Source organism: Macaca nemestrina, chromosome 8 (genome assembly GCF_043159975.1).
Source record: "Macaca nemestrina isolate mMacNem1 chromosome 8, mMacNem.hap1, whole genome shotgun sequence".
In the NCBI taxonomy this organism is placed as follows: Eukaryota; Metazoa; Chordata; class Mammalia; order Primates; family Cercopithecidae; genus Macaca; species Macaca nemestrina.
This window is the reverse complement of record NC_092132.1, coordinates 54416753-54433647: the sequence shown is the minus strand read 5'-3', so window position 1 is coordinate 54433647 and position 16895 is coordinate 54416753. Positions and strand designations below refer to the sequence as shown.

At 38.1% G+C, this 16895-nt stretch overlaps 1 protein-coding gene across 1 annotated transcript in view; it reads left to right on the top strand.

Annotated features, from left to right (window-relative positions):
- The window catches only part of LOC105497276 (N-terminal EF-hand calcium binding protein 1), a 173446-nt gene that overhangs the window by 130133 nt on the left and 26418 nt on the right, over nucleotides 1–16895 (top strand). The window contains exons 6-8 of the mRNA XM_011768284.2: nucleotides 3341–3477; nucleotides 11585–11706; nucleotides 14268–14344. Coding sequence (XP_011766586.2) covers nucleotides 3341–3477; nucleotides 11585–11706; nucleotides 14268–14344 — 336 coding nt within the window. The remainder of the gene's footprint in view (nucleotides 1–3340; nucleotides 3478–11584; nucleotides 11707–14267; nucleotides 14345–16895) is intronic.

Sequence of the window (16895 nt, the reverse complement as noted above, 5' to 3'; positions counted from 1 at the left end):
GAATCTATGGATAACATCGGTTTCTGAGTCATGAGTTGATTTTTAACTACTAGGTTTAGGCCAGGCAGGTCCAGGTCCAGTTTTGGGCCTGGCGCCGGGCTTCCTGTCTTTGGTTTCACTTCCTTGTTTTTCTTAAAACAGGTACTGAGTATAAAACAATATAAAACAATATGAGAGGGTCTCTCTCTTCCCTCACTGTGAAGAGAAGTGGTGGTTCAAGGAAAGGAACAACTGTACAGAGACAATGCTACAAGCTGAGTCTGGAAGGATAAGTAGGAATAATAGAAAACAAGTTATTTTTTTCTCCTTATCAATGAGGGGTAGTATAAAACAGCAAACCTTCATAATTGACTCAAACGTAATCCCCCAAACCTTAAACCCACCCACCACCCCTCTCAATGTCAAGGCATCAACATTTATATCAAAGAAAGGTATCAACCAACTGAGTTCTGCCACTTTTCAATGTTACCTACAGAGTCACTAGTAAGGTTAACAAACTCTCATCAGAGTGAGATAAGAGGGTCAACCTAATAATAACTTTCTGATTTGCTATGGTGGAGCAATGATAAGTAGCCAATTGCCTGACTTTAAGTTTTCTTAATTATCTAACTTTAACATCGACAAAACATTTATATGTAAGAACACAATAGCAAATGCAATAAATTCTTAGAGTTAGGAGTGTATCTGCAAACAATCAGGTATGAACAAACCTCTACTCCACCATAAGGGATACAGAAATAAAAGACATGACCTTTCTGTCAAAGAAGCAGAAACCTAATTGCAATGCCTGGAGTGTTTTAAATGGCTAACTATAATTTTAAAAATCTCTTTTCTATAATTCTGACATGACAAATATGTAACATTTAAATGAGAAAAGAATAAGGACAACGCTATGCTTTATTGCTCAGTAAATGTATGCTTTCTTCATTTTTCACTGCAGTCTACAAATAAGTATAAAACTTTTTCTCATTTGCTTTATATTAGTCATAGTATATACGGAGATACAAAAATAGTTGGCCTAATCCCTGACTTTGCAATTATATTTTATTTTCATTTTAATAAATTTTATTTTTTAGAATATTCATTGGTGATGTGGAAATAACTGTGGGAAAAGACTCAAACACACTTTTTTTTCTATCATCACATTTTCTTTCAACCTCAAAGAAAAGCCTTCCTCAATTTTAAAAACTCGTTCAGAGAAAATTTTTTGAAGCTTTTTTTTAACCAATAAATAGCAAGCTGTGAGATAATATTAAATATTTGGAATATTTTTAGCTTGATTTAACTCACCCAAAACTCTTAAGATTATTATAAGCATGTAATGGTTATGTTTAGTTTATGGTTAGTTTCTTAAATGGAGTTTAAAGACATTGCAATTTTTAATTTTTAAATAGGACTATTATATATGGTAGATGTAAGAGTCAGGGTTCTCCAGAGGGACAGAACTAATAGGATAGATGTTTATATGAAGGGAGTTTATTAAGGAGAATTAATTCACACCACACGATCACACAGTAAAGTCCCACATAGGCCGTCTGCAAGTTGAGGAGAAAGGAAGCCAGTGGTGGATCAGTCTGAGTTCCAAAACCTCAAAAGCAGGGAAGCCAACAGTCCAGCCTTCAGTCTGTGGCCAAAGGCCTGACAGCCCCTGGCAAACTACTGGTGTAAGTCCAAAAGTCCAAAAGCCGAAGATCTTGGAGTCTGATGTTTGAGGGCAGGAAGCATCCAGCACAGAAAAAAGATGAAGGCCAGAAGACTCAGCAAATCTGCTCTTCCATCTTCTGCTGCCTGCTTTATTCTAAGCACGCTGGCAGCTGCAGTAGTTGATACCCACCCAGATGGCAGGTAGGTCTGCCTCTCGTAGTCCACTGACTCAAATGTTAATCTCCTTTGGCAACACCCTCACAGACATACCCAGGGACAATACTTTGCATCCTTCAATCCAATCAAGTTTACACTCAATATTAACCATCACAGTAGATAAGAAAATTTCCTGTGTTGTTCACCTGTAATGAATGGGCTTAAAAAGAGGCTGATGATTGAAACCTTTTACTATTTCAAATTGAGAAAGAAATGAGATTTTCTATGCTATTACATTATTCTTCTATTAGCAAAACTTCCAAAGTAAATTATGTCAGGAGGCCATAATCCAATTCTTCCTAAATTAAAGTTGATAGAAGCACAGAATATTTTTGAGTTGGAATGTATGCCAGAGTTACTTAGTGATTTATAAGTGGGAAGGCTGAGAACCAGGAAGGTTAGATACCTAAATCTTATTTGTGTAGGTTTATACCTATGCCCTAAGTTTCTCCAGCATATCATGATTCGTGGTATTATCTTATCACCATCAGTCATTTTGTGTTTTGTCTTTTCAGCCATAAAAAATTTTTGTTTAGGGACAGAGACGAATAAATCTTTTCCTTGACTGAACTTGAATATACCATTTCCACTCAAGACTCTAGAAAATCAGATTTCACTGGCGGTCCCATGACCTGAAAGAGTGGCCCTGTCACCATCTTATTCCACACCAACCTGGTTTTCTTTGTTGGTTCTCCCTGAGATTTTAGGAAGACAAGCACAGCAGGTGGTACCATCCACAGTTCACCCATCTACCTTGAGTAAGCTTGGCAAGTACATTTATTCAGTCTGCAGTGACCTCTGCAGTGACCCTGGGGCTGTTTCAGTGAATGCTGCTTTTGTGGCTCAGGTGCTGTCCTAGAAGTTAGTTGTCAATGAACCTCAGGTAAAGTAACTGAGGGAGAGACATAAGCAGATTTAGTAAACTGTTTAAATATTCCAAGCCTAACATTTTCTGAATTTTAAATAACTACACATAATTTTCTTTGTCTTCAGCATAGTACAGATCAAGCATAAGAAATGCATCAGGAGTGAATTAAGCCAATTGCTGAAACGTGGCTGCACTTTGTTGGTAATAGAGAAAATATATGATGGCATGGTCAACATTCAAATGAGACGTAGAACAAACCCTGAGTTAGTCACATTCTGATCTTTTTTTTCCCCCTGAATAGTTATTTTTTCTTTTCTACAAACATCTATTTTGCAACTCTGCTGGCTTTGTCCTTTTTCTTAATCTTGAGGCAGGTACATTGGGAAGCAAGGTATTCCAGTCATTTCTGCAGCTTTTTTATTCATCTCCCGGTGGGTGGATGAGAGCTATGCTGTAGCCTCCAGGGCTCAACAGATCTTTTCTCTTCTCTTCTCTCCACCCTCTCTCTCTAGGATCAATCAGGGATTGATGAGTACATGGTAAAAGAAAAAAAAAAATCCTGGGTATTTTTTTCTACCATACTTCTAATTGCATTTGTTTTGTCACTCTTAGGACTACCAAGAAGCCTCCAATTTGGAACAATTCGTAACTCGGTTTTTATTGAAGGAAACCCTGAATCAGCTGCAGTCTCTCCAGAATTCCCTGGAATGTGCCATGGAAACTACTGAGGAGCAAACCCGTCAAGAAAGGCAATTTACATGTTTTCACCTGATGTCTGCTTGGTGACTCTATGTTCATGAAAAAACAATTGAGAGGCATTGTACTTATACTAGCGAAAACTAAAAACAAGAATTGATATATTTAAAACGAATGACGGTGACCTCCACTGGTTGCTTGCCTTATTATTTGCCTCTAAAAAGACCATTCCACTTTTTCTTTTACTGTCAGTCATTTAGTCAACTCTATCTATCTATCTATCTATCTATCTATCTATCTATCTATCTATCTTTTTTTTTTGAGACAGAGTCTCACTTTGTCACCCAGGCTTCAGTGCAGTGGCACGATCTTGGCTCACTGCAAACTCTGCCTCCTGGGTTCAAGCAATTCTTGTGCATCAGCCTCCCGAGTAGCTGGGATTACAGGCACATACCACTACGCCCAGCGAATTTATTGTATGTTTTAGTAGAGACGGGGTTTCACTATGTTGATCAGACTGGTCTTAAACTCCCAACCTCAGGTGATCCTCCCACCTTGGCCTCCCAAAGTGCTGGGATTACAGGTATGAGCCACCAAGCCCAGCCGACTCAACAAATTTTAATTGAAAATTTAGTAGATGGAGAAGACTTTAAAATATTATGAATAATATAAAGATACATTCAACATAATGTCAATCCTTAAGAAGGCCTAAGTCTATCATATAAATAAGATATGAACACAAAAACTATACTACAAGGAACAAAGTGATAATAAATACCACAGAGAAGAGGAAATACATTGCCAATGGTTTTCAGAGTAGTAAAAGATTAAATATGGATAGAGGGATGGAAGGATGAGAAAGTCAATTTCATGGAGTTCTCTATTTGAGCTTGTCTTGCAAAATCAAGAGATCAATGAAAAAGCCTGATGGGAAGACAAGACTTGAACTGGACCTGTAGGATGAATTTGAATGGCAGAATGAGAGTCTCTCTAGAGGGATCCATCTCACCCATCTCCTGTTACCCACCTCTCATCTGGCTCACTTCTCTTTGGTTGTCTGGTCACTGATTGGACAGTAATTTCTCTGGGAAGCCTTCACTGCTCATTCATACCTCCCACTTCACTACCATGTATTCCCATAGTGCCCTCTATTTATATCTACTTATCTCAGCCCCTTCCTTGTTAATTTGGTGTAATTTTGAAAATGTGGAAATGATGGGAAAGACCCTTACAGACTACATGAACCTGGATATACTGGGGTGACCTGAGAATTCAGTAAGCCTAATTATTTCAGGAAATGGAGAAAAGTGAATGATAGAAATTATTTCAAAATTATATGCCACCAATAGGTATCACTGAGAAAATAAGTGGTCATATTGCAATAGCTATATAAATAAAGACACTAATGCTTAAGAGAAACCTATACTAAAAATGTGTAGGGCAGACATCAAGGCAATCCCAGCCAACAGTTGATATTTTTCTGAGTTGTCATTGCTCATATCTTGCAAGTTAGAGAAGCTTGCAAAGCTCTTGCTCCTGGGGCATATTTTGGTGGATGTGTTACTTTAAACTTATAGATGTGCTTTATCTAACTTTTACATCTTAAATTAGAGAGAAGGAAACAGTAAGTTTTCTGAACAGGCTGATAATAGACTACCCTGTAAGACCAATTTTCCTGAACAAATTAACTGATACATAATTATTCAGACATCTCCAAAATAGTGGAATTTTCAACCATGTGTTTACAATGTCAAAATGAGTGAGCACCACCAAATTCTAATAAAAAAAGCCTGTAATTCCAGAATCTAATGAGCCCATGCAGCTGATTATCACAGCGAAGTACTCTTCAGTGGATCTGTGAAGCATTCTCTACATCATAAACTTCCTGTTTTCACTGCATTGGGTGATTCCATACCAAATGGCAAAGTATAACAATTCACTTTAGAAAAGCAAAACCCACCTCCTCAGCTTTGAGCAGAGGATAACTGAATGTCTTGAAGCACAGTGAAATTGATTTCATGTTCCTAATGAGAAAAATGAGGCCTCCTGTGTTGTTTCTTTTGTTTGGACTTTCTGGAAATAAAATGGGAACTCCCTTTTTAGAATCAGTCATCTGCCACCTGAGAAGAGGCTTGAAAAAGTGCTCTATTCCCCTTCTTCACATGCACTTTTGTTTTTTTCTACAGTCATCCCCTGCAAACTTGTGCTCTGCATTTACCACCATGCAGTGAATGTTTAATGAACAACAGTTCTTTGTGTTAGGCCACAGGCTAGCCTTGAACTCTTGTGACTGCTGCCAGCAGCTGCCTAGCAGCTGTGCTTAATGAGAAGGAGCATGACAATATAGACTTTAAGGAAAGTAGAAGACACTAGAGGATTAATGAACCTTTTTCTTCTAGATTTCTCACTCAAAAACAGCTTCAAATTATGGGAAAAGTTACACCTCTGACTGCAGTTTAAGGGGTGCTATTGTATGGCATTTGACTAAGACATCCAGGAATGACCAAATCCCACCCCACATCTGTGATACTCCCCCTGAGAGGTTTATAAAGAAATATATAAATAAGCAAACAGAAAATAAGGTACCACTGTGGTCTTATGCCCATAATATCTGATGAACCATACTGAAGCACGTGAATTAGGCCCAAACCTAAAGGGGCTGTGTCTCCTCTCTCAAGGTTGTATCTTCCTATCAGCTGGCCACCAAAATTGGGGAGAGCCCTGGGACCTTCATCAGTGAGGAAAAGATAGAGAAAGGAAAACTATACCTTTCCTATGATGTCAATTAAGAGACCAGTGAAAAAGCCTGATGGGAAGACAAGACTCTAACTGGACCTTTAGGATGAATTTGAATGGCAGAATGAGATTCTCTCTAGAGGGATCCACCTCACCCACCTCATGTTACCCATCTTTCATCTGGCTCACTTCTGCTTGCCTGTCTTGTCACTGATTGGACAGTACTTTCTCTGGGAAGCCTTCACTGCTCATTTATACTTCCCACCTCACTACTATGTATTCCCATAGTGCCCTCTTTTATATCTACTTATCTCAGCCCCTTTCTTGTTTATCTCCCCCATTAGATACTGAGTTTTTAGATGGCATAGACTTTGCATAAGTCCCCTCTACTTACTACAACTGCATGGCAAACATGAAAGTGAATGAATGAAAGGAATTCTAGGTGAAAGGAGTGCTGCAGAGAAGCAGTTGGTGAGGACCCAGGACACTGAGGAGACCAATCTAACAGTCATCTGGGGTTCAGAAAGATCTTAAAAGCTAGACAGATGCAAACAAAAATTCACCAGTTTTTTGTTTGTTTGTTTGTTTGTTTGTTTGTTTTGAGACAAAGTCTCACTCTGTCACCCAGGCTGGAGTGCAATGAGGCAAAATCGGTTCGCTGCAACTTCTGCTTCCCGAGTTCAAGCAATTCTCCTGTCTCAGCCTCCTGAGTAACTGGGACTACAGGCACCCACCACCACGCCCAGCTAATTTTTGTATTTTTAGTACAGATACGGTTTCACCATATCAGCCAGGCTGGACTCGAACTCCTGACCTCAGGTGATCTACCTGCGTTGGCCTCCAAAGTGCTGGGATTACAGGCTTGAGTCACCATGCCCAGCCAATTCATCAGTATTTTATGTTAGAAAGGAAGATTTTGTGATGCCCTTCACAGTCAAGAAGTTACAATCTGCTGGTCAGGCATGATGGCTCACGCCTGTAATCTCTGCACTTTAGGAGGCCAAGGCAGGTGGATCACCTAAGGACAGGAGTTCGAGACCAGCCTGGCCAACATGATGAAACCCCGTCTCTACTAAAAATACAAAAAATTAGCCGGGTGTGGTGGCAGATAGCTGTAATCCCAGCTACTCGGGAGGCTGAGGCAGGAGAATCACTTGAACCCAGGAGGCGGAGGTTGCAGCAAGCAGAGATTGCACCACTGCACTCCAGCCTGGACAACAAGAGCAAAACTCTATTTCAAAATAAATAAATAAATAAATAGTTGCAACCTGCAGGTATCATTAAAATCTCCAGCCTTGTGATAATTTGCTTTCCCTTCAGCATCAACATTACCTTGGGATTTAATATTTGTGAAACCTAGGGATACAAAGACTCCTTGGAATATAGCAAATTTAGGGAAGTCATCTATTCCATCTCTCAGCCCCAGGGGAGAATCACACAGTATCATTCATCCTGCAGTAATGAGGTAGACATGCCATGTTGGGCAAAATGTCTGTGTCTATTCACGTGAAAATGGATAATTGAGAGAGAAGGGATGTATACAGCTGGAATGCCACAGAGGTGGAATTTCCAGATGGCATGCTACAACACTCTTTGTGTCTGCCCTGGCAAACTGACTAAATGTGAATTACATTAATCCCATGTGTTCAGAAAGTACCTATAGCTAATGACAAGAATAATAAGTATGTCATATGGAAGTTTCCCTCTAGAGGTCCCCTGTTCTCTTACATAAACCTCTCTTCCTCACAAACTAAATTTCTGGGAACACAGTTTTCATTATATATGGATTTCCTTTTTATAAAGGAATCTGCAAATTTGCTCTATTTCCCAAAGTTTTTCTATATCCAGGAATGTAATTAATTGTTTCTTGACTTGAAAGTTATTTTTCTCTAGGCCGGGCGCGGTGGCTCAAGCCTGTAATCCCAGCACTTTGGGAGGCCGAGACGGGCGGATCACAAAGTCAGGAGATCGAGACCATCCTGCTTAACACGGTGAAACCCCGTCTCTACTAAAAATACAAAAAACTAGCTGGGCGTGGTGGCGGGCACCTGTAGTCCCAGCTACTCGGAGGCTGAGGCAGGAGAATGGCGTGAACCCGGGAGGTGGAGCTTGCAGTGAGCTGAGATCGGGCCACTGCACTCCAGCCTGGGCCACACAGCGAGACTCCGTCTCAAAAAAAAAAAAAAAAAAAAAAAAAAAGAAAGTTATTTTTCTCCTTTTGATAGTTGTCTATTATAGAAGTAAGGAACAGCTTTAATTTCACTTACAGGTGGTTATAAAAGTTTAGACAGCTTAGATTTCCTTAGCTTGAATGTAGAGAAGGATTGCTCTAATCACCTACCCCCCTGACCACCAAAGCTGCTAAAAACTTGGAATTTTTTTTTTTTTTTTTTTTTTTTTTTTTTTTTTTGGGAGATGGAGTCTCACTTTGTCACCCATGATGTAGTGCAGTGGCATGATCTCGGCTCACTGCAACCTCCACCTCCCAGTTTCAAGCAATTCTCCTGCCTCAGCCTCCAAAGTAGCTGGGATTACAGGCATCTGCCACCACGCCCGGCAAATTTTTGTATTTTTAGTAGAGACGGGGTTTCACTGGGTTGGCCAAGCTAGTCTCGGACTCTTGACCTCAGGTGATCCCCCTGCCTCAGCCTCCCAAAGTGCTGGGATTACAGGTGTGAGCCACTGTGCCTGGCCAAGAACTTGGATTTTTTTATACCGTAGAAAAATTCATAGGGAGATTTAGTTAAAGATTGAAGATTAAACATATAATTTCTTTTGCTCTCTCTCTAAACCCTTCAAAACATTATATTAAAAGTACCTGGATAAAAGGAGGCATTAACCTGCAAAAATAAGAATAGAAGAAGAGCCAAAGGGACAGAAACTTGGAACGTGGAGAGGTGAATCTAGTGGAAGTTGATTTAGAAGCTCTGAGAAAGCTGAAACTGAAGCAGGCAATGTAAGAAGCCAAGATACAATATATTTGGTATCACAGAACCTCAGAAAAGCTCAAAACTTGGCTGTCCCATGTGGAACTGAAAATGAGGGTGAAGGTAGGGCTGATATACTGCTGGAAGCTCCACCCAGTGCTATCTAGTGACTGCTCCTACCTGATCCTTGAAGAACCCCAGAAATAATCTGTCTGGAGAAGGTGAGCAGATGTATACCTGGCACAGCTGATAGGGCACAATACTAACAAAGGAGACACTAACTGAAAGTTGACATATTGAAGAGTGAGATGTGAAATCTCCTTCATATATTGTACTCCCAGAGTACTAACAACAGGGCTCAGACCCTCCAGTTGGGGCATGCTTCTTTGAGGGATGTAATTAATCCCAGAGAAAATACTTAACAATGCCAATGGTCAGGGTTCCCTGAAGAATAGGCCCGGTCAGGCCACTTTACAGTGAAAACTGCAAGTTGGCAATCCCTGCCACAAACAAAGAGGTTCCAGTCAGACTTGTAGTTCTTCCTTCTAAAATGTGTGGGGTCAACCAAAAGGACAAATCAAACACAAGAAAAGAAACTTGGAAGAAGCAGATAATCCAGAGAGCAGACAAAAACTTTCAAAAGATTTTCAATACCTTCAAAAACTAAAGAAAAGATACTGCATTTATGAATTAAGGATAGAATGCTTTAAAAATAAGATTCAAAGCACACAAAAGAGGTCTTGGAAATTATGATTGCAAAAATTACATTCTCTGAAGAAGGTTGAAATATAAAAGTGTGAGGAAATCTCCATAAAGAGGTGAAATATAGGAAATAAGGAAACTAGAGTCTCAGTCCAAGAGGTCTACTGTTTGTAAAATAGCAATTCTGGAAAGAGAACAAAGCAGAAAAATTACCAAAGGAAGAATTTAAGAAAAATAGTCAGAATTGGATATATGTGTCCAGTTTGATAGAACAGACCAAGAGCTCATTATAATGCTAATAAAAGTCAAACACAAAACACACCATTATGAAGTTTCACAATACTGGAAACAAAGACAAGTATCTAAAAACTCCCAGAGAGAAAAACCAGGCCATATGCAAATAATCAAGAAAACACTAGATTTTTCACTAGTGACTCTGGGAGATAGAACACAATGCAGCAAATTTTTCAAAACAATTGGCAGTCTAGAAATCTGTATTCCATAAAACCATCAAAGTAAGGAAGATGTTTATTCATGCAATGTTTCAAGAATTTTACCTTTCATTATACACATTTCTTATGAAGCAATTAGGGGATATTTTCCACCAAAACAAAGGAGTCAACTAAGAAAAAAATGAAATCTAGTAAAAGGGGGATCACAGGTCATCCAACACAGGAGAAAGGTTAAAGGAATCTTCCCTAGCTGATAGATAATGAAGATTTTTGGATGAGTACATTAATCTTAGATCTGTCTTAAACACAGAAGGATTATATCTTACACAGAAGGGATTATATCTCCTATAAAGAAATCTTGTTGGAGGCAGCTTAAGTATTACATCCTTACAGATTTATCACAGACACTCTCTTTTTCATATATTAAGTGCATATTAATATAATAAACTATTCCCAAGTTTGCCTCATAGACCAAGATGTTTGTTGAAGATCAAGCTACCATATTCACATTCCAACCAGGAAAGAAGATTAAGGAAAGACAAAAGGGCTCCCTTCTAGCTGAATCTGTACTTTTAAGCAGCCTTCATGGAAATTTCTTACAACATTTCCATTTGTATATCATTGGCCTGAGCTTTTCATATTGTGAAGTTTTATAAAGCCTAAAACTAAAAATTATAGACATACCAATTAAGCGTGTTATATACTGATAATTTAGGAGGTGTTTACTTTCATATCAGTATATAACATATACTGTATATAGTATATAACATATACTGCATATAATATATATTTTAATATATACTACTTTCATATCATAACATATACTGATATGAAAGTAAACACATGCTAAAAAGTGTTGCCCTTTTGAAAGAGGAGTGGGAATATGATATGGGGGTGAAAGGAAGGAGCTCCTGTTTGTTGAAATAAGATTTATAGAATCATTTGACTCCTAAAAATGTATGGATGTATAGCTTTGATTCAAAAAATTAAAAACTGAATTACAGAAAAAAATCCATAAGTGTTTTCAAACTAAACAAAATACAATAGCTGCATACACATGTTTTTCCATTGAAGGTTGACCAACAAAGCAAAAAAGCCTGCCTTAAATTACAGTTTTTACTCAGAATTTTAAGAATAAAGAAAGCTCAGAATTCTCTTTCTTAGGTTCACATACTGTAGTACCAAATTATGTGGGTTTCTAGAGCGTTTACAAGCAGTCATTCTCATAAGTTTTCATTCCACTGCACTAGAAAACCTTTGTGACTGACGCATGAAGATCTGTTCCCTGAGGGAAGAGACTGAAGCACTAATGTTAAGGTTAAATGTTATCTCTGTTGATTAAGGCAAGGGCCAGCCAAGCCAGAAGTCCTGTCAATTCAATGGCCTGGAAAACGATCAAGCCGCCGAATCCAGAGACACAACAGCTTCTCCCCAAACAGCCCTCAGTTTAATGTCAGCGGTCCAGGTAACATACCCTTCATTTGTTTTTCTTTGTCAAAGTCATTTATCTTGTGTTTTCCAATTGATTATTTTAACAAACAACAGATAAGACAATAGTAATGGAACACTTTCCTTATACCAAGTAAGTTTGAGACGAAAGCAGTGAAGAGTGTAGGGTATGAAGAACTGGGGTGGTGAGCCTAAAATCAGCACGGTCAGAATCCTAGCAGTTGTTCCTGGAAAGCACACAGAAAGATGGTGAACAGGGAAGGCAGTAGTTCCATCAGCTAGCATCTAAAAGACTTGACGGCTATAAGAACTCCCCATCATCTTGAAATAAAGAGGCTCTACCGTAATATGCTCTAGATCTCCAAGCCTCCCTAAGCATATCCTAAGTTCATTTGGGGAAAGGATCCTTGTTTTCATGATAGGATTAGTCATAGCTGGTATTTTTGAAGTTTGTAATGTGATGTAAGATTTACTGGGCTAAACCATACTCGTAATTGTTAGGTTATTAAATTTTAACTGTGTCACTTATAATCATTTTTAAATCAATTTGAAATATGCAAACTCATGTTGCTAAATATTGGAGTAATTTTTATAAAGCATGCATATATACATGTACATGTGTCACTTGAACATGTCATTTTAACACAAATGAGTCTTTAAATATCTAATATTCAGAAAATCAAGGTATAAGCTATATTTTATATTTTCACCAACTGTACTTGAACAATTTCAGAGTATTTTCATGAATAAAGCCTTATTTTATCTTGACACCTGATAAAATAGATGTTAATTTCCCTATTTCTCCATTTAACAGGTAAGGAAACAAGCCTGGGAAGTTAAATGATTTGTCCAAGGTCATATGGAATATTAGTCCATTTTTATTGTGAAGCAACCTTAAAATCTTGATGGTTACACTCATAGATACTTGTTTTTCTCTCTCATGAGTCTATGGTTGGTGATTTGGGCAATTTCAGTTGGATGTGGTTCCAGGCTGTATGTAGGTTGAGATTGGCCCCACTCTTCATGTAGCCTCCTTCTGGAATAAGCAGCAACTGGAGCATTTTCTTTTCCTGGTGGGTGTCAGAAGCACATGCAGCCAGCCCAAAATTATACATGCATATTAAAAACCATTGTTTTATGTACTGTGTGCATCTTGTCTGCTATTTCTCTACTGGCCAAACAAGTCACATGTCAAGCACAGTAACAATGGGAAGGGAAATGTGCTTCATCCACTATAATAGGAGATACTGCAAAGCTGTGGTGCACGGGTATATACAGATACTTCTATAACAGGAAAAAAGTGAAGAATTGGGAAAAATAATACGATCTACCATATGCAACTAGAAAATGACAATGCGAAGCTCCGGAAGTAACATATAGATTGTTCTTTCCATTTTAACTTTTAGAAAATAGTCCAAAATATCTTTCCTTGGGCCTTTGATGTGACAGCCACCTTAAATTATTTAGGGAATAACCTAGAATAGAAATATTGTATTAGAATTTTAAAAAATATAAATTTTATTAATATATTTATAATATTTTCTCCAATCAGCCCCTTTCTTTTTTCTCTCTCTCTCTTCTTTTTTTTTTTTTTGTAGCCACTTCTTTGTGGCAACACCAATGCACATTTTTACATCATAATTTGGTGGGTTTTGAAAGGTGCTGCCTCCAAGAAGGCAGGTGGAGAAGTAAATTCTGATGACATCACTCTCCCTTTATAATTTAGTTCTTGTCTTTATTGTATTCAAAGCTAACACAAGGCTTTATAGTCTTGAATTCAATCACATTCTTATTTCAAGAAATATTAAACAATACTACTTCAGCAAATGCCTATGAAAACATTTTTATTAAGCTACAATCAGTATACACAAATATGCCAGGATGTTTGTGCACGGGCTCAGATCATAACTCTTCCCTTTGCATAATAATGTTGATAAAAACAATAATAGTAGCAGAACTTCTATAATGTTTAACTTGGTACTAGATACACCCACACACACACTACATACCTATAAATACATATGTATGTTTATATCATATATATGAATATAGATCAACAGGCTCCAGTCTGCACTCTTAACCACTATGCCATGATTATAGAGCCCATGTATGTATACTCAAGTTAGTTCCTGGGAAAGGAGACACCAGCTATCTTGCCTTTATGCTTCTTTTTGATCGTAGCAATTTACACCTTGCTATGCTCAGGGATATGATTTCACTGGCTCTTGCCACTGCCCTACAAGTAAGTTTAGAATTGTTGATTGATGCTTTCCTTTTTGCAAAAGAAAACCAACTACATCATGGGGTTTTGTAAATGGCTCAGCAGGATCTTTTCTTTGAATATCAAAGGCCAGATAGGCAATTACATAAAAAACAGACCTGTGGAAGTGAACCCCTGGGATGCATGGATCTATGGAAATCAATACCTTAGAAAGCACTCATGAATACATTAAAAAAACGAGCTGTCAGTGACACTGCATCCTTCCTTCAGGGTTGAAGGAAAGCTCTGATATAACCAAGTATTTCTTCTCTGTCTAAAGTTTAACATATTGCCCTCATGATTCTCCCTGGCCCCAGGCTTATTAGAAGAAGACAACCAGTGGATGATCCAGATAAATAGACTCCAGAAATTAATTGATAGACTGGAAAAGAAGGTAGGTGCTTTCTTTTCTTTATTCTCTCTTCCACTCTTCAAGATATTCTTACCCAGTATTCCTCATTGCTTTATATCCATGACTGCCCCATAGATAGAATAACAGCCAGGATCCCAATGATTCTATGAATGGTTGCTTGGTAGTTATTTGAGGTTTTTGTTGTTGTTGTTAAATACAGAAGCTTACATTAATTCTTCCCCTACCTCCCACTCCCAATTATATTTAAAATAGGATGTGGAGTTGAGAGTTAAATAAATCTATTGCACTGCCTGGCTCTTACATTTTCAAGTGAACTAGGTGACAGTGTGCTTGAATGATGCTAATGACAGCTCTTAGGGATAAGATGGTTGAAGTCTTGAGAATCTTTCAAATTAATTCAGGAAAATGGCAATGCTATCTACTAAAAGATGAGATTCCACACTCAACTTCTAGAAAGTAGCACATTAACCGATGGTTTTGCTATTAAAACTATCTAGGCAAGCAAGTTAGAATGTGATGAAGAGTTCTTTAGAACTATATTTTATGTTCTTAGTTATTGCATTTTTATTAATTTAGTTAGTACCAAGTAGTCCTGTTATTGTAGTGATATTCTCCTTAAACATCTTTGATGGGAGAGACAACTTTTGTCAATCAGTAAGAAAAAAATGTGTTTTCTGCACATGTCAGGCACCAAGTGAGAAACATTTATGTTTGTGTCAGCACTGACTTTGAAGAAAACAATTGTCTACTAATAAAACTAAGCTGTTCTCCTAAAAAGAGAGAGCGAGAGAGATAACACACTTTTTAAAAATTATATGGTAGCACAGAGTGGGATTCATAGTTCATGGTCAGTAAGTATTTTAATGACTGACCGAGACATGCTAAAGGAATGGATCAGATGTTAAAATCTATCCATGCTCACCTGATGGGTTGATCACTGTGACCTGGGGTGCTCAGGAAGGACTTCGTGTGGCAGGAAGAGTTCAAGTGGGGCCTTAAAAATGGTGACTTAATTTAAAATTTTATTGCAAACAACATAAATTATTTCTCTAATAAAAAAGAGTTTTCTGGAAGAATATGGAAGTTCTCATAGAATCAACAGATAGTCCAGAGGTCTGAATTTGGAAAAGTCAGAAGACAAGATAACCCTAGAGATCTAAATAGCAAGAAATACTCAACAGTCTCTGAAGTTACCTCCACTGGAATAAATGAGTTCCTACCACTTCCAGTCTGCTGGCCTTCTGTTCAAAATTCCACTTCCCAGAAGGAAGAACCTGGTTGGTCATGGCAGGGTTGCATTGCTGGCCTCCTGGATAGGGGAGGGGGAAAAGTCTTGATAACAATCCCAGAGCACAGTATAGAGAGAAGAAGAGATAATTCAGTGAAAAGAAAATGTATTGTCATTAAAGTTGGAATAAACTCTGATCAGCTAACAAACAAAACAAGGAAACTAATATTTGCTATGGAGAAGTAAAATTTCAGTAGAGGGCAACTGGAAAGGGCATTCAGGTAAGGTGATGGCATGAGCAAGGTTCAGTAGATTGGCCTGGTTGAGAGTCTTTCATGTAGGGGAGTAGTAACAAATAAGGTTATATGGACAGAAGAGGGCCAGATTATGGATAGCCTCAAATAACAGTCTAAGGAATTTGGACTTGGAAACAACAGAAGGCATTTATTATTTTTTAACAGGTAAGTGAAAAACAAAACAAAACAAAAATCCTTTAGATAGGAAATTGGGCAGCAATATGCAAAGTGAATTAAAACAAATGCAAAATGAGTTAAAACAAGAAAAATGAGGCTCAGAGACACCAGAGCCAGCTCAGAAAATGGCAGTGAAGAACAGGTTTGTGCAACTGAACCCAGTGAAGTCAGGTATGATAAGAGATGGGCCTATATTAAGCTAATGAGTGAGAAGAAAATGGCAGTTTGAAACACTTGAAGTGAAATTAACAGCACTATTGAACCGGTTAAGGACAGGAGGAGCTCAAATAAGAATCTGAGGATTGGAGCCTGTGTTTCTGAAATAATTATACCATTAACAGAAAAGGAAGAGACACATGAGAGATAATTTGTGAGGTAAGGTGAGAAGGTGAACCAGTGTTTTCGATGTGTGAATTTCAAGGTACAATGGAACACTCAGGCAGAAATACCTAGTTAGATATTAGTAGGAGAGAAGTCAGGCCAACAGGTTAAGGTCTCTAGACTTACTCCACAAAGATGAACCCTCAAGTCCTGAGGATGGGTAAGGTCTCTGAAAAGGAGATTCTGTGCAAGAGCCAAGTTAAGGGGAAACAACCCTGTAGAGTTCTTGTCCCTCTGCCATGGTGCCTTTATTTGTTAAATGTGTATTGAACACTTACTGGAGCAAATACCTAAACTACTAGCTTGCTGCAAATCAACTTTCCTCCTTTCTTATTTTATTGATATGTGAGCTGAAACTAAAAAGATTTGTAGGAAAAATAGTGGCTATGGAAATTAGTTTTCCAATATTGGAAGATCAAATCCAGGACCTCTATTTGAAAACTAAAGCTTGTTAAAACATAAGGATTCAGTTGCTAAATAAGTCCAGATT